General features: G+C 42.1%; 1 protein-coding gene across 2 annotated transcripts in view; it reads right to left on the minus strand.

Moving 5' to 3' along the window:
* The window catches only part of tasora (transcription activation suppressor a), a 34462-nt gene extending 32268 nt beyond the window's left edge, over window positions 1-2194 (minus strand). For both annotated transcript variants that reach the window (XM_048254846.1, XM_048254845.1), the window contains exons 1-2: window positions 1762-2194; window positions 405-550 (exon numbers count right to left, since the gene is read on the minus strand). In XM_048254846.1, the coding sequence (XP_048110803.1) occupies window positions 405-550; window positions 1762-1819 (204 nt within the window). In that variant the 5' untranslated portion in view covers window positions 1820-2194. The remainder of the gene's footprint in view (window positions 1-404; window positions 551-1761) is intronic.
* Window positions 2195-18405: the final 16211 nt, after the last annotated feature.

Below are 18405 nucleotides of genomic sequence, written 5' to 3' on the forward strand. Positions count from 1 at the left end.
GGCTGTCGGTGCACCAGGCAAAGGAGAACGCTTAGTTCGTGGAGAGACAGCAAATGCGAGGAAAGTCTAGGCACTCACCCTTATGACATTAGGTGCACCAGTGCAACCCAGGGAAAATTTTAGTCGCACCCTTAAAAATTGTGGTCGCACTCTGGAGCCCTGGTTTGTGTGTGTGCGAGCATGCGTAGTGTGTGAGTAGCTGATCATAGGGGGCCATATCATGTTGCATATTCTGCAACATCCTATATTTCTACTAAGTTATTTCTTTTTGAGAAAATCCATGACATAAACTGTGAAAAGTCAAGTCAGAAAATTTTGGATGACTTGGCATGGTGTAACCCATACAGTAGGTAAAAACAGGAACACAGAAAATTATGACAATTTCGCAGAAATGGAAGACTCACTTCTTTCTCTTGGAGCTCACTGTGAACAAGGCAATGCTTGGTGTACTGGTAACTCCCCCATGAAGAAGGATCCTTATAACCAGAGGTAATGATCTTCGATATGTCTGTGTACTCCCTGGACTCTGAGGATACATACTGGAACAGAGCTGTAAGAGAGGTAATGGGAGTGAGACATAAGGACAGACGAGAATCAATGTGGCAGGTGTTTTCACAGTGGAATGGTGTGACCTGACAAACACTATAAAGCACTATTCAACACAGGCAGCATATCATGTTAGACAATGTACTGTTCACTCTATTATTTTAATCCAAACCAAATGTATATGACAATGGCAGAATAGTCTGTTAAAACATAGTGCAGATGTGGCCAACCAGACCAAACCACAAAATATGTACCAAAGGTAAATTGTCCACTCGTTGTAAGAGATGAAACTATTGATACACTTGAATATTGTAATAGTATGCTTTGGGATACTGTGTTGATTCTTTAAAACACTGCATGGTTTTATCTTCACTGTTCAAGACAAATATTCTTTTCTTACAAAAAGTAGGCTTGCTATGATGTAAGATGTTACAGGAATGGCAATGTCAATCCACATCCCACTATGCTGAATGCATAAGAAAATACCCTTTTACTCTAAATGTGCATATATGGTGGTAAACTTTTCATATTATATCTGGACTTGCCAGATTCCAGCCAATACACAGCCCTACTTATTATGATGATCCTACACCATCAAACCCCAGGTCTTACACCTACACAAAATCAATCAAAGATTTCACAACAGAAAACTAGCTTTGAACTTGCTACTCCGAATACAATGCCTTCTGCAACAGTATACTGGTTGTGATGCACGCAACACTTCATGTCCCAGATCAATTGAATTACTGAAGCATATATCAGACCACGCTCTGTTGACACTTAACAGTTGCAGTCAATTGCAGTACGCTAATTGTGCACAGTGGGTGTGGCTACAAACAGAACCAACAAGCGTCAGAATATCCAAGATTTCCTTTGAAATTACGCATGTTAACGTTACCATTTTGACTCTCTTTGTGGCTATAGGTTTCAAGAAATAGTATTAATAAGCCAACGATTCAGAGCAGAGACGAGATCACCTGAACATTGTGAGGTAACGAACTTTCCTTGATTAGCTACAGATAATACATTAACCACACACCAAAGCACCCCCGCCAAATTTGGTCGAACAAATTACTCTGTATGATTTGTTGACTGCCCAATCCTATCTGTTAAGTCTGCAGACATACAGAGGACTTCAGGAGTAAATGAAAAACATGCTGCCAGCTAGCCATGTCTAGCATACACAACGAGCAGCATTGAAACCAGGGGATGCACCTCTCTTTTCTTTGCTTTTCCTTGGAATTTGAAAGTTAAGCCGTGGGGTGTCTTCCATCGCTTTCAGATATGGTGGGGAACTACTGTGTTTCAATTCAGTCGATCCGCTTTTCAGTATCTCTGTATAGTCCTTGTTAGAATCAGACGCCAGTTTCCGCACACACTATGGATCCGCCATCTTGGTTCGGAGCTACTAGAACTGATTGCGGGGCTGCAGAAAAATAACCACTCCGGCCACTATATTTATACAGTCTATGACTGTAGCCATGTCTGCCGTCTTAGTATTCCTTTTTCGCCGCTGTTTTCAAACATATGAACAAACACTGTGACAAACACAGTCTCTTTGTCACAGCGATTCTGCTATAGCTTCTAAACTGAAGTAGCCCTCGTTCATCCTGCACCCGCCGTGATGTCATGTGTGTTTCTGTGACCTCCCAGTGGTTCTTTGGATTGGACTATTCCGGTTGAGAGCTGTGGATTGAATCGCCACCATGAGCACCACTCACAGGTGTATTGATGAACTACAACAGGGGTCTCAAACTCAAATGAGCTGGGGGCCAATTCTGCCAACGTCATCTGATTAGAGGGCCGGCTATTTCTGAAAATGCAATGTTCTTTTTTTCAAATACCACACAAAACTGCAAACAAAGTGCAAGTGTTTTTATCTAGTTTTAGACACCTGTGCTAGCAACCTTTTTGCTTTTTTAAACCTGGCAAACTAGGCATCAGGGTTAAGAAAGCAACACCATTGGATTTTTATATCAAAATTTCAAAAGGCCATGGCTTGAAAGTGGTCAGAGATGAAGTCCTACTGTAAATGTAAAAATCTTTGAGTAAAACAAAAGTTTATGAAGGGGGTAAATTTACCCATGTAATTTGTCATTGGATGGCAAGCACCTCAAATTATGCACCTTTCAGTAAATACTGGATGAACATATTTAAGCAGGTTTACTTTCCTTTTTTCATATTACCCACATAACAAATTAACAGGAAAACACCTAAGATGTATACCAACACCTAATATGTTGTGGTTTAGTAATAGATTACTACAATATAGGCTTACAATAAAGTATTCTGGTCAAACAGTTCCTATCGCGGGTAATCTGCAGTACCCAGAAGTTCGCATCATATTGCGGGTGACTTTGTAGTTCTTTAGAGCCCTATTTCTACTAGCCCTGCTGTCTGTACCACATCCATTACGGACACTATCATCACGATTACCACTGCAACCTCCAAGCTATGTTGGGCAGAGGGTCGGAACAAGCATGGTATGCTTAGTGGACACCGTTGTATAGCCGACACGCACCTCCATTCACAGACGCACCGTGACTATCACTGTCATAGACGATCGATCATAATCTCCAAAAGGATATTCTCCTTCAGAATTAGAATAGGTGAATAACATAGCTTACCTAAGGCGTGACTAAAAAGACGTGAGCGTTTTTCAACATTTGGTGTAGGCCTATTTCTGCTTAATTTCTGCTTCAATTTCTGCAACACTATGGCCTGCATGGCTCGCAGCGTCATTACATATGCACGCCTTTGTGTTTCTCGCGTGTAATACAAGTATTTCCTGAAAACTTTGCGCAGCGATTTTGGGTTTGAATCAAGCTCTGGATGTCTTGCACATAGTGGAGCAGAGTAGGCCTACAAATGAGATTTGTCACCGTACCTGGATCTATCGTCTATTTTAATCAGTATCGTTGTTTGTCGCGAATTAATAGCCTCAAGGGCCTGATTACATTATTATTTTGTCATCGTCGCGGGCGGAATTGGGCAGGGCGGGCGGATTTGGCCCGCGGGCCGGGTGTTTGAGACCCCTGAACTACAAGAATACGCTGCCAAACATGGCACGTTCAATCTGACAACGACCTGCAACTTTTTGTTAAGGTTAACAACTAGGTTTAACGACATGTTACCTCAAAACAGTGTGCAAGGGTTTTTTCTGGGTTGAGTTAAAGACAGACATTTAACATAATCAGTGGTATTTAAATGCTCTGTTGTTCGTGCAAGCGCTGCAATGCCATTTTGCTTTAATTTCTAAATTTATTCCAAGCCTGATGAAATCTATGTAAATGTAGGTTTTTTTTTTTGTCATCTGTAAATTAGCCTACTTTAGGTGTGTATGCTGTGCTGCACTGCCTGTATTAATATGGTGGGTTTTATATAGGCCTATATTGATCCTGAGGATAGTAGGCCCTACCTCTGACACTCACCAAACAAGAGAAAACTATCTCAAAAGCATGTTGCACATTGTTGCACTGTCACGAGTCACGACTAAACAAGTAAGCTAGCAAAATAGAGAGAAACTTTTTTGCTTTTTGAACATGTCCCTTTTCTGTCATTTGGTGTGTGTGTCGGTGTTGTTAACCAATCAGCAAATGACATAACCTACTCCAAGAAAGTATGAATTCAATGACATTTACAGAAACTATTTTGATAGCATCCATGATAGCACAATCGAATTGCCATATGTACTGTAGGTTATCACAGGAACTAGATGTACCGCAAAGTGTACATCTAATGTGCTCATGTGCACATTCTCTCCGCAAAAATAAATCACGCTTGTCAATCTGTCTCCATCTCCTACTCCATCCTCTACTCTTGCAACTTTTGTGAATGTAAATGAGTATGTGCATGTGTGCGTTTGCTTTTGTGTATATGTGTGCTTCTGTGTGTGTGTTCGCTTGTGAATGTTTGTGGTGGGGATAATTGTGTGTGTGTTTGTGTGTGTGTGTGCGCGCATGTGTTTCTGCTTGCCTGCATGTGTGTGTGTGTATGTCTGTGTGTGTTCGATTGTGAGTGTGTGTGGGTGCATGTGTGCCTGCTTGTCAGCATGTGTGTGTTTTTATGTATGTGTTTAGGTGTGTGGGTGTGTTTGTGCGTGTGTGCGTGTACAGTACATGGTTGTATTTTTGTGTGTGTGCGTGTTTTTGCGTGCGTGTGGGCGGGTGTGTCAGCCTGTGTGTGTGTGTGTGTGTGTGTGTGTGTGTGTGTGCGCGCGCGCGCGTGTGTACATGTGTATGCGTGCATGCTACTGTGTGTATGTGTGTGTATGTTTTTTTTTTTCTTCAATTCAGTTTTACATAGGCTTATGGCCCTGTCTTTTTGCAGTGCAAAGTTGTACATTTCTGTGGATCGCTTTCTTTAATTTAGTTGAACTTGGTATGTGTATAAAAGAGAAATATGCCTGCCCTGCCCTAATAAAGAAGTATTTGGTTAACTTCGAGTGATTAGGCTATTCTCGTTTGCAGTCGCTTACAAATCTCAACAGCCACAGAATGGATTTCGTTTAACAGGAATAGTTTTGTTTAATAGGAATCAGTCATTGATTTAGGCCTACTTTAGCAGATTTCGTTAGTTTTTATAATGGAGTTCTGTAAAATATTGTTTTTATATGGGTTGCCTAGATTTTCAGAAGACAAGTCAGAGACAATCCACCTGGCATTTCATAATTAGCACTGCAGCAGATGTCATCACAGCTCACTTTATCACACAGCTTCAAATGATACAAAATGCAGCGGCTAGGGTTCTCACGAAAACTAAAAGAACTGACCACATTACTCCAATACTTAAGTCCCTGCATTGGCTTCCAGTAAGTCACAGAATTGACTTTAAAGCAATTCTGCTTGTTTATAAATCACTAAATTGAACGGGACCAAATTACCTAGCAGACATGCTTCAGCAGTGCACACCTTCCAGACCTCTCAGGTCTCAGGAGAAAAACCTGTTAGTAAAACCTGCTGTTAACTAAACATGGTGAAACAGCTTTTAGCTGCTATGGGGTTCAGCTCTGGAACCAACTTTCAGGTGACATCAAAAAGGTCCCAACTGCAGCCAGTTTTAAATCTAGACTTAAGACCAAACTGTTTTCAGTTACAAAATCTGCCTCTTTTCGCTTGCACTGCCATGAAGAACATCTAAAAAGTCAGCTAGCCGGCATGGCTAATCGGTACTTAAGGGGGGCTTGTGTATGTCCAGAGAATTTTAAGCTTTTTGTGTTTTTCGCTTGTTCGCGCTCATTTTTGCTTCTCACAGGACTTCCTGATTCAGACACTGCCAGGACGCTAGTGCAGATCTGGCAAGGCTGGTTTTCCACTTGGAGACGGGGAGCAGGGAAAGCCGCCATTCTCGCTACAACAGGTCATTTAACCATCACAATGATTTCTAAACTATTCTTAACTGGACTTTAAGTATAAGTACCAAATATAGGCTATATATACTTAAACTTGTATCTGTATAAGCCAAGTATAAATTGAGTGTATCTCTTTACAAAAAGTAAGCTATACGTATGCTTAATTCATTATAAGTAGACCAACAATACACTTCCATAAACTTATTTTTGCTAAGGATAGTCACTCTAGAAAAGAATGTCTGCTAAATGCAAATTATGCAATAAAAAAAGACCAGATGTGCCACACCAACATGGTGTAAAAACCCTTTTGGGTAAAACAGAACAATATAATCCCAGCTCATTGCTAGTCTCTAGCTGTGTAACAAGGTTGTCCCATCTGCTCTGTGCAAAACACTACAAAGGTGTCACTCAGAGGCTGCCCTTAGAGGAACCAGTGTGGAAAGAGACATCATGTCTATTCCCAAAGCTCAGTCCCCCAGATGATAAATGGTGAAGAGGAAGAGTATGTCTTTCACAGTCTGGTATTATTGCTTTCAGTTGCATCATACTCGTCAAGGGAATTTTGTCAAACTGCTTTCAACTTTAAATAATTCCCTAGGAGAGTCAATTTTCAGGTGTCAAGTGTCAAGGCTGAACTTTGGGAAATTTAGCCACAGCAAATTGGTATAAACATTTTCCTTACTGTGAGTTCTGAGTGAAAAGTTTTTTTTGCAATCATTTAGTAAAAAAAAACGGCTAGAATTTCACAGATAATATGAAATAGAAAGTTTTAAAAGAAGGCTAATATTGATTTCATTAATAAAAAGTATAATAACAAAGGATGACATTATCATGTCGTCTGATCTGGTTAAAAAAAAGCTTCTGATCTGTTCAAAACAGTATCCTTAGAGACAACTCTGTGCGGAATAGGGGTTGTTCCCCTGTGACTAATTATTTTCTATTCTTTCTCATCAAAGATAAGTAGTTTGCACTTACAAAGAACAACTTGCAGGTTGGAAACCTCTATAAAGCATAGTGTACATAAATGATGAAGGAACTAGATTGTCAGAGAGAAAAAATATATAACTACGCCAGAAACAACATATTGTGATAAAATTGTGAGAAAATAACTTCTGCATCTATAAACCACTATGAAGGAAGGAAGGAAGTGAGGTAACGGAGAGTAACTAGGTCAATGGATGGTGGATCCTGACACAGACTCAGGGGCCATCCAGACGGAGAGGCTTTTTGGTTTAAACGCAAATGTTTTGCATCGCTTTGGCCGATTGTCCAAACGAATCCTGTAAACGCACTGTCCGAAACTGCACTTTTAAAAAAGATCTGGTCCCAGGTTGAAAAAAATCGAAACCGTAGCCCTTGTGTGTTTGGACAGCGAAACCACATACTTGCGTATCGATGATGTCATCGCCACACCTCAGCTGCCCTGGACTTGACACTCATTATTGTATTGCCTAGCATTAGTTTTAATATGACATTACCTACCTATTATTAGACTCAGTAGGCTAAATATCTCAACTGGTGCTGCGCAGCACCAATAGATTATCATGACTTGGTGGACTGAACAGTGTTTTTCCTATGTGTTTTCTTGATGCATTCTAGCTACTGTCAGTGAGTGACGCGAGAGAACTAGTCAGAAGTTATTAGGGAAGTGCGGTGTAAGTTTAAATGAATTTGTGCGTAGTGCCGGTGTCATTCATTTATTTTACATGTCTTACAACATGAATAAATGCATTCATAGTCTAGTGAAGTCAGATATGAGCATACAAGCCGCTTAGAAATCATGTTAAGCCTACAGTAGATGCATGCGAATGCTCGATTTTATGCAGGCAAAAAGTATCGACTGTTAGTAACAAAGGTATTATAGCAATATTATAAGTAGCCTAGTATTATAGCAATATTATAAGTAGCCTATGCAGTGGTAAGTGATTTTTGAAGTTATTTTCTATTTTTGAAGTCTAGTTATTAATTGACAATTATTATTTGGAGTTTTGTTTGTTTAATTTTTTTCTCTGATCCTGATGGATATACCTTCTAAATAGGCTAAATACAGGCTGTCTTGTGGGCAACACTATTGTTAATCATCTTATGTATGCAGATGACCTGGTCTTGCTCTGTCCATATAGTGCTGGGCTGCAGCAGATGCTGAAGGTGTGCTCCCAGTATGGCCTTGACCATGACGTAAAGAATAATGCTAAGAAAAGCCATATCATGATAGTTAGAAGCGCTGAGGACAGGAAATCCACTTTCCTGACCTTTTATTTGACAGACAGCCCTCTTGATGTGTGTGAGGTTAAATACCTAGGTCATGTCATATCTGATGACTGGACAGATGACAAAGACCTCTACCAACAGCGCTGTAACATTTATTCTCAAGATAACATGCTTATAAGGAAGTTTTCTATGTGCTCTGACTGTGAAATGCTCCTTGTTTAGAACCTACATAACTAATATATCCTGCTCAATTGTGGTCTAACTATAAGAAAAAGAGTATGCAAAGGCTTACAATAGCATACAATGATGCAATGAGGTTGCTGCTTTGTGTCCCTAGGTGGCATAGTGCCAGCCAATTATTTGTGTCCACTAGAGTGGCTACCTGTGAGGCACCTTTAAGACAATTGATATTTAGCTTTATGTGCCGCCTGGACTAGTCAGAGAACCAAATAATTGAAGCCCTAGTCAGCCCTCTGAAAAGCTGTTATAGATTCACTTCTACTGTAGGTTAAGAAGGCATTGGTTCAATTGCCTATATCCTATAGGCTAATATGTGATATCCTATGTATTTTGTATCTCGTTTTATACTATTTATTATGTATGTTTATGATATGGACCTGTGTCTTTATATATTATATAATAACTAAATCAGCTTTGTACCATCTGAAAAATATTTCCAAGCTCAGAGGTTTTATGACATGATTTAGAAAAACGTATTCATGCCTTCATCTCCAGTAGAGTCAACTATTGCTATGCCCTGTTCACTGGCCTTCCCAAGAAGACAATTAAGCACCTCCAGGTGGTACAAAAATGTTGCTGCAAGGTTTCTGACCAAAACCAGGAGAAGAGATCACATTCCCCCTATACCTAAATCCCTGCACTACCCAGTTATGTGTAGAGTCGATTTTAAAAGGTCTGCTACTTGTAAATCTTTGAATGGTTTGGGATCAAAATACCTACTGAACATGCTACAAACCGATGTACCACTGAGACCTCTTAGATCACAGGAGAAGCACTTGTTAAATAAACCCCTGTGTAACGGTGTGGCTGCCCATTACCGCTAAGGATTGATGCAGTTTATACTAACAAAAACGGACAACGTAATTTGCGAGCAGGGCTTTTATTGGCACATGCAAACATACAACACAATATAACATAACTTACATAACAGTCCAGAACGCATCCATGCCCGGTACAAAGGAACATTCCATGGGACACTTGGCAAACATTTCCCCAAACAAAGAAAGACAATACGAGAACTCACTTTGCAGTGGTGCTGACTTCCTGGTTCGGGAGATGGGGAAAGGACCCGACGGAAAGTGTGGGAGGTCCGAAATAGGCAGGGGCAGTGTGTGTGGGATGAGAGGGTTGTTTGGGCCTTGGGGGGTTTTGTGAATATTCATGGTGTTTAAGAATTATTTTTAGTGAGTGTCATTGGATAAAACAGTTGGTATTAGTGTTGGAAATGTCTATTAGGTTGTGTAAACAAAGAATTTATATTGTTTTAGATGATTGATTAAGGGAGATGGATAATGAGTTAGGCCATGGGGGTTATATACGTGGCCAGAATAGGTCTGTAGGCAGAAGGGTCTAAGGTGAGCAGATTTTAGACATTTGCAGACAAGTCTATTGAGACACTTGAAAGCCAGAGTGGAGAATTGTTATTTTGAGTTTGATTTTTGAAGTTATTTTCTATTTTTGAAGTCTAGTTATTAATTGACAATTATTATTTGGAGTTTTTTTATTTTGTTTCATTTGTTTCTCTGCTCCTGATGGGTATACCTTCCGGGTGCCAAGATAAATAAAAAATGTTGTGCCATTGCCCAAACCTGAGACAAACCTGCCCCTCCAGTCCTTACCACCACCGCAAGACCAGCCAGGCAACAAGAACAAACTGGAGCCTCAATAGGGGGCAGTGTTGAAGATGCCACCTAAACCCAGGTGTAGCAGGTAGACCTTCTCTGCCTGCTATTTCCCCATAGCACCTGCAAGTACTAATGAAGGGGGCGGGGCATAGGCATTTAATCAATCTGGCACCAGTGGAGTGCTACTTAAGAGGGGCAGCAGCCAGTAGCAATGTAGACTCCACTGGTGTAGCCCTTGTCTGTGCTACCGTCAGGTATGCTGTCTCCCCATAAACAGTTGTGGTTTTATGTTATGTATATTGTGGTGTTTTCATTGTTTAATATTCTGTGTTCTGTTCTTTTAGGCAGCACAGTCATGCTGATGGGGAACATGGGTCGTGCTGCTGTCTTGTCTTGGTTTTGCTTTGGTTATTTTATGTTTGGTTTTTGTGTTGCCTGTCTTGTCCTTCTGTTTGTAACTTTTATGTTTTTAGTAGGGAGGTGGCTCTGAGGGGGGGCTACTCTGAGCATACGTGTGGTGTGGTGTTGTGTATTGCTTATCGCTTTGCGGTGTGCCTTTGCTGTGTAACAGGTGAGCTTTTCTTTATGCTTGCATGTAAAATATTTGTGTGGACGTCCATAACTGCCACCCTCAGATCTCCACTTCCCAACCCTTTGTCTTAATAAATATTGTTTTTCTGGAATTCATGTCTCCACCGTGTAGTTACGAACCTGAAAGCGGTACAAGCTCTTAAAGATTCCCTGACGCATTAGGCTTTAGGGTGGCGTAGTCAGGCTACTGTGATTGGCCCCTTGGCCCTTCCTATGTATCACCTTGTTACACAGGCAAGCCAAGGATGATGCCCGTCCCCAGCAGGAGGACGAGCAAGTGGACACCAGCACAAAGTCAGATGCAGATGCAGGCTTCAGCAACCGCAAGCCTAGCAGAGGAAGCAGTGTTGGAGCTGGCGTGTCTGATGAAGATGCTGCTACAGGCATAAGGGACAAGAGAGGACAGATGGGAGAAAATGGTACAGTCCCAGGATCAACGCTGGAAGGCGATGAATCACCAATTCCAGTTACTTCAAGGCCAAGTGGGAGATATTTGTGAGGGCAGTGAAGCATCGAGATTCAACACACCCCAGCTGCCGAAACCTACAGGAGAGCCTAGATTCAAGGTTCCCAAACTCCACCCACTGTCCAAAGGCATATTGAACACTTCCTGGCCACGTTCAAGAGGGTGGTGGCGACCTGCAGATGGCCAGAGTCGACATGGGCCATCCTGCTGGTGCCGCTGCTTACCAGGAAGGCCTGCAGTGCATTCGTCACCATGGACATGGAAGATACAGAGGATTACGCACTGAAGGAAGGAGGCCATTCTGAAGAAATTCAACATAAGCCCCGAGACCTACCGCCTCAAATTCCGCACAGCAGAGATATTGCCTGGTGAGACACCAAAAGAGTTCTACGATCGGCTGGAAGAGCACTTCACAAGGGGGATCAGACTGGAGAAGCATTCAGTACAGGAAATCACAGAGATGATTATCCTGGAACAGTTCATGGATATGATGAGCACAGAGATGAGCACAGAGATGGCAATCTGGATCTGGGAGCACAACCCCAAGACTGCAGAGGAGGCAGCCAGGCTGGCAGAAGTGTTCCAGTCAGCTCGACCAGGCTCCAGGGGCCCTAAAACCGGACAGTGGAGATCAGCCTCAAGTAGGTCTGGTGGGGGTGAGGAGAGCCGTGGTCAATCTTATGGCAGGCCTACCAGCTATAATAGAGAGCCAGATAGCATTAGACAGGACTCTATGTGTTGTTATTGTGGGAAACTGGGTCACACAAAGCCAAATTGTCAGGCAAAGAAAACTCAGAACACCAGCATTTGCTACACACCTCAGGGCTCCAGAGTGCGACCAAAATGTTTAAGGGTGCGACTAAAATTTTTCCTGGGTCGCACTGGAGCACCCAATGTCATAAGGTTGAGCGCCTAGACTTCACGAACTAAGCGGTTGTTCTACTTTGACTAGTGGTGCATGGTGCACCAATACTGCAAAAGTATCGCAATACCCTGAAATTAGAAACCTCAGAATACCTAATTGTATTAGTATCGATATAGCCTACATTTAAGAATGACAGTCGTGCGCTTCCCGTAGCCTATGTGTATGTTGATTTTGACCTACACCTCAAGTTTGTGTTGCCTAGGCTATGGAATTTAGTTAATTTAGGCCTACCGTTGAGTTTTCCGAAATAAGCTACACAACCTATTGGCAAACGTTTACATCTTGAGAGTTCCTTCTAGGTAACTGTTAGCTCACAACACGTGTTATGTCTATCATTAATGTAAGGATGATTTCAACATAATTATAGAAATTAACATTGCAAGACACTTATCTCTTCTATGATCCCATTAATATTTTCTTTGACTTGTTAGTTTTTTGAACATTTATTTTATCAAATGACAGAGAAAACATAATGAATTGCATCCATATATCCTTGGATGATGCGCAACTATTTTCCTCTAGCCTAAAACCATGAGAATGAAAGCTACTTTGGCGTCCCTCTTAAAGTGACAGGCACTCAATTAGACCTACACACCACCACTGTAATAACATTGACACTGATGTGAATGATCACAGTAATCAATATTACTGATGTCGTCAAGGTGGCGGAGGCCCCAAATCAAATCAATACTGTCATTCCTGGTCCATGCTCTGACAACAGCTCAGACACGGAATGTATATGGAGAGCAATAAAAAGGGGACCTTGAAATTGTGATGTTAAAGGTGCCGCGATGAAAAATTTGGGTGCACCTACATTTTGTGCTGGTGCACCGAAATAAAAAAGTTAGGCACACCAGTGCAACCAATGCACCTAGACCAAGCACACCACATACTCAACATACTCCAAACAGCACAGGGCACTCAGTCCAGGTTCTTGTTAATGGGGAGTCCACATAGGCTCTAGTTCAGTGGTTCTTAACTGGTCTAGCTTTAGGACCTAGAATTTCCCATGTTCGTACCCAATTTGCGACCCATATATTTTTTCAGCGTTTAAGCCAATGGATATGGTGAGCTATATGGTAAGACACACAAAGTGCCTGTAGGCCTACTTGTTTGGAACATTTGAATGTTTGGTATTATATTTGTGAAGTCTTCAACTCCTGATGTCACCTTTCAAAGTACTCAACAGGTTTGACTTTTACGGGGGTGACTTGTTTCCATGTGGCATTTTAGTTTTGATGTTTCATGCTCTCATGTGCCAGCAATTCACTGCATACCACATACTGGGGCTTCCATCCTATTTTGTCCTCAATTTAAGTGAATCCATATCCTAGCTTACTTCAAATATTCAGGGTCGCAGCCTACTTGCATTTACCGCTAAAATTATATCTAACATGACCTGTCACATAAACATTGTCTATGTCCATGGTAATGACTGACATTGGCCATGAATGAAGTCTGTTAAAATAAAGATCTAATATTAGATCTGATAAGGTGGCATTTTATTTATTTATTTTTAACCACAAGCTTTGCGACCCATCCAGAATGGTTCCGCAACCCACTTTTGTGTCCCGACCCACCAGTTAAGAAACACTACTCTAGTTGATACCAGCAGTTCACAAACACTGGTCCATGAGAGTCTTGTCCCTAACGAGGAATGTAGGGGCCAGTCTCCAGTTAAAGTATGCTGTGTCCATAGTGATGTTAAAAGTTACCCTACTGCTCCGATTTTTCTTACCGTTAGTGGCCAAACTTTTTTCATATCTGTTGCTGTAGCACCCCAACTGCCGTACAAAGTTGTGTTGGGTCAGGATTTACCAAGTGACCTAGTCCCCCAGGTGAGGCACTGTAATGCAAGTTACCTACTGCATTCAGTATGGCCCAAAGGGCTAGTGAGATGAGGGCACTTCCATTTGCTGATGATGAGTTGGTGTTGGATGTGGAAAGTAGACCAAAGAGGGAGCAATTTGTTAAGGCAGGAGAAACACAGCCAGAAAATAAGTTATAGTCAGTCAGAAGCAGTAAGAGTGGCCACAACCAAGCAGTACAGGGGAGATAGACATACCAACAAACATTGTTGAGCTGCAGAGGCAGGATAAGACCCTTGAGCCATGGTTTCAGAAAGTGACGGGGCAACACAGAGCACAAGTAGTTTTTTGGAGAAAAACAGATGCATCCTGAAAAATGATATCTTGTATCAGGTGAAAGGAGAGTGTAACAACCTAGTGGTGCCAGTCCCCATGAGACAGAGTAATGATGGCCCATTTTATCCCATGGTCAGGACATCTAAGGAAATACAAAACACTTGCCAGAGTTGGGAGCCGGTTTAGTTGGCCCAATATCACACTAATGTACACTGATGTATCTAATTTTGTCCGTACCTGTCCAGAGTGTCAGCTGACCTCAGGCAGAGCAGTCCTATGTGCACACTTACATCCTCTTCCAATCATTGACACACCTTTCTCACGCTTTGGGATGGATATAGTCAGCCAGTTAGAGAGAAGTAAGGGAGGGTATCACTACATCTTAGTGTTGTGCGACTATGCCACTACTGAAGCACACTGAAGCATTCACCCTTAAGAACATCAAAGCAAGACAAGTGGCCAATTGCTTGGTGCTGCTATTCTCACGGGTGGGGTGACGAGAGAGATAGTGACTGATCAGGGCACTAATTTTCTGTCCCTACTTCTGAAGCAAATGTATAGTCTCTTAGGCATTAAAGGCATCAAAACCACGCCTTATCACCCCCAGACAGACGGACTAGTGGAACGGTTAAACTGTACCCTCAAAACCATGCTCTGACACTTTGTCTCACAGACTGGAAAGGATTGGGACGAGTGGCTGGCGTACATCCTGGTTGCATACAGGGAAAAGGACCTTTGTGCCAGGCCAAAAGGTGCTGCTTCTACTGCCCACTGATGACCGCAAACTTCTGGCGAAGTGGCACGGCCCTTATGAAATCACCAGTGTTGCATTTTGTGTCCACTCTGGTGTCTACCAGGCTCCAGTAACACAGTTGAGATCGCTACTCTTGTGTATGTGTGTGTGTGTGTGTGTGTGTGCGTGCTTGTAACTGAGGACAAATAGAGTAAGCACCTTTCAATGTATGTGTCTGATGCGAGGCCCCCTTTTCGACGGGTTTAGGATGTACTTAGGCTCTCAGGGTCATCAAAGAGTCTACTATAATAGGTAATGTTTAGTGGCGGAACAAGTCAGAGCGGGGGCGGGGCACATGACCGGGCCCTTTATTAAACTCATCATAACATAATTTTACAACATAGGCTACACATGCCTGTAAAAGCGGGTCTTACAAGCGTCAGCGCCACGGAGAGCAACTATGTAATTTTGAAGTCCATCGAAGCATTACATGAAGTGTAACCAAAGAGAACAACAACAAAAACATTAGGCTACATGACCCCTAATAATAAAACAACAATAATATGCAGCACTATTTGAAGGGCATACGACGAGCCTTGCGCTCCGCGAACTAGTCCACGATGCTCTGTGTATGTCCATTTTCTTTGCTCTCTCATTCTCTATGGTGGTTTTTAATGATCTTTAACTTGGAGAATGAGCGCTCAGAGGTTGCAACGGTGACAGGAAGAGTCAAAAATAAAATTGCGGGTAATAAAAGGGCGGTGCAAATCTCACTGAATGCAGAAGTTACTGGGTGGTTGCATTGGCGGAGCGAGCATAAACTTCAGAAAGACAGAAAGTTTGTTGTACTGTATTCTGTAGTCTGTATTCTGTAGTCTCAATGACCGAATCCGTAGATATACCTGTTGTCAGTTGAGTTTGTTCAATTTATTGTAGGCTAGTAGCCTAGGCAAATATGAAACGGAGATGTAACTTGGCTACTGGCGGGATTTTGAACTTGCATGTTTCATGCATTTTAGGGCAAAAAATACCATGGGATTGATGTGTTCTCCATTTGAGGAGCGTAATCAATTATGGGGCGATGCACAGACAGCTCAGACACAGAAGCTTATATAGGCCTAGGTTAGGCCACTTTCACTTTCTAGAGCGCATTCATTAGGCTACGTAAAAGATGCTTCATACCAAAACAACGATCAAACATCAAATGTATCATGACGTGTTGTCACAAAGACTTACTCCAATTAGAAAATCGAAACCAAAATCATGTAGGCTAAGTGTAAGTGTTCTCTCATTGACGCCTGTAGGAGACAATATCGTTGATCCAATTTTGTAAATTTGCACGTCGTAAAGTTCAATATGAGAGTTAAAATAAAGCCAGTCATACAGCAGAACATTTTATTCAATATTTTACACCTACTAAATTATCAAAGTAAATTTCAAAACTTTTCAGCAACCGTGAGTCATAACTCGTCCTGACTGGGGCAACCTATAAGCCCTATCACGTCCCACTCTGATGAAAATGATTGAAAAGAAACCGTTTGCATGATCTTAGCTCCTCCGGCCTTGTGCCGTGGGAGAGGCCCGTCCCACCTTACCCGGAGGTGGGGGAGGGGCGCCCTCGCACCGGGCCCCTACGGGTCCCGGGCCGGGGGCGTGCCGCACCCCCTGCACCCCCTCAAGCTCTGCCCCTGGTAATGTTGTATTCGGGTGCTAAAGGGGGTTTGTCAAATTCAGTACCTGTGGCCCAATCAATGATTTGTTGTGGGGGGTGTGGGGAGTGTAAAAGGGCCTTATCTAAGCCTCACAGAAGGCCCTTTCGAACGATTGGTCTTGCATGGCTGGCTGTTGCCAAGCCGTCTTGCTGAGGATCTGTTCCTTCCCCTTAGCCACAAGCCGCGACGTTGACACCGCTGGACAACCAGAGGGACTCCAGCCATCTGAGGGAGATCAGACACCACTGACGGACTGTAAAGTTGCGTCGGGCAGGAAAGTAGTTTTTCCATTCCTCCATGAACTGGACAAAAGTTGTTTCAAGGCTCGTGCCATGGAGGACGCACGTCCGGGATTCCCCGCACATCGTTGTGGCCAGCCGACACGTCAAGCAAACCACACCCCCTTTCCTTTGGGGATACCCAAGAGTGACACATTCCCTTCCTAGGGAAAAGACTGTCTTGACTAATCTGCTTGTGAACTATATAGATTTCTAACAAAGACATTATAATTTTCTATGTATTGAATATTCACATCTTCAAGCCTAGTGTTTGATCAAGGTGCCATTGCTATATTTAAAGGATATAAGAAAAATCTGCACACTCCAGTCTGTGCAAAAAAGTTTTTTACTTTGAATCTGCAAGCTTTCAGTCGGCAGACCTTCTTCAGGAAGAGTAGATCCTTTTTTTCCAAAAGGTAAGCTCTAAATTTGGAAAGTGCAATGCAATACGCTTCATCAACACACAGAGCTGTATAGCCTCTTTCTATGAAGCGCTGCTTCATTTCTACTGTTTTCTCTATAAAGTCTTCATCAGAGTAGCAGAGTTACCATTTTTTAAGGCTCTAGGATGGGCGCTGGTAGTTAAAAGGAAAGTGTTACGGTCAGTTTCTTTTTTATATATTGTAGTACAAAGGCTACCATTACTTCGCTCAATCCACATGTCCAGAAAAGACACACATGATTGGTCGAATTCTAGAGTAAATTTCAAATCAGAGACAAAACACATCATCTAGGTATCTGTACCATTTGAGGATTTTTTTACTAAAAGGGTTGATATCTGGGTTAAAGACAAATTTATGTTCAGAAAAACCCACATACAAGTTGGCATAGTCCGGCGCAAATGTGGAGCCCATAGATGTTTGTTACGGCCGGCTCATTAGCCGCAACATAATATAGAGACGGACATCAGAGTTTATCAAAAATATAGTATTTATTTCAATAAATAAATATACATTCTAAAATCTAGGGGTTCCGTATAAAAGACCCACATACCCAATAGCTTCTTATCCACACCTTCAGGTGTACACAATTATGCTGATTTTGCCCATGCACCACCCAAAGGCTGCTGCACTGTCACTGCAGGGCCAGTGCAGAGGGGCGTAACAATGTTCCCTTAAGTTGTAAATAAAATTCCCCTATGAATGAAAAATAATTTAGCTTAAGCATCAGAGAAGCCAATTCATTAATAAATTGACTTGGAGGGAGGTCTGTGCGATCTTGAAGATAGAAACCTAAGGCATCTAGTCCCCTCTCAACAATTCCAACCAGTCTCTTCCTCACAGTTGTCAGACTTGGTCTCTCATATGAAGCCCTCTTCTTGCCACTCTGATATTCTTCCATCTCACCTTTTCAAAGAAGCTTTTGCGGCTATTTGCCCTTTTATCTTGAGCATCATTAATAGCTCCCTGGCTAATGGAGTAGTACCCTCTGGCTTTAAACACGCTATTGTGCAACCTCTCCTGAAAAAACCTTCCCTTGATCCCATTGATTTGAAAAATTATAGGCCCATTTCTAAACTGCCCTTTCTCTCTAAGATCTTAGAAAAAGTTGTTCTGTCACAAGTCTCTTCCTATTTAAACACCT

This window comes from Alosa alosa, chromosome 10, assembly GCF_017589495.1.
Source record: "Alosa alosa isolate M-15738 ecotype Scorff River chromosome 10, AALO_Geno_1.1, whole genome shotgun sequence".
NCBI classification, from domain to species: Eukaryota; Metazoa; Chordata; class Actinopteri; order Clupeiformes; family Clupeidae; genus Alosa; species Alosa alosa.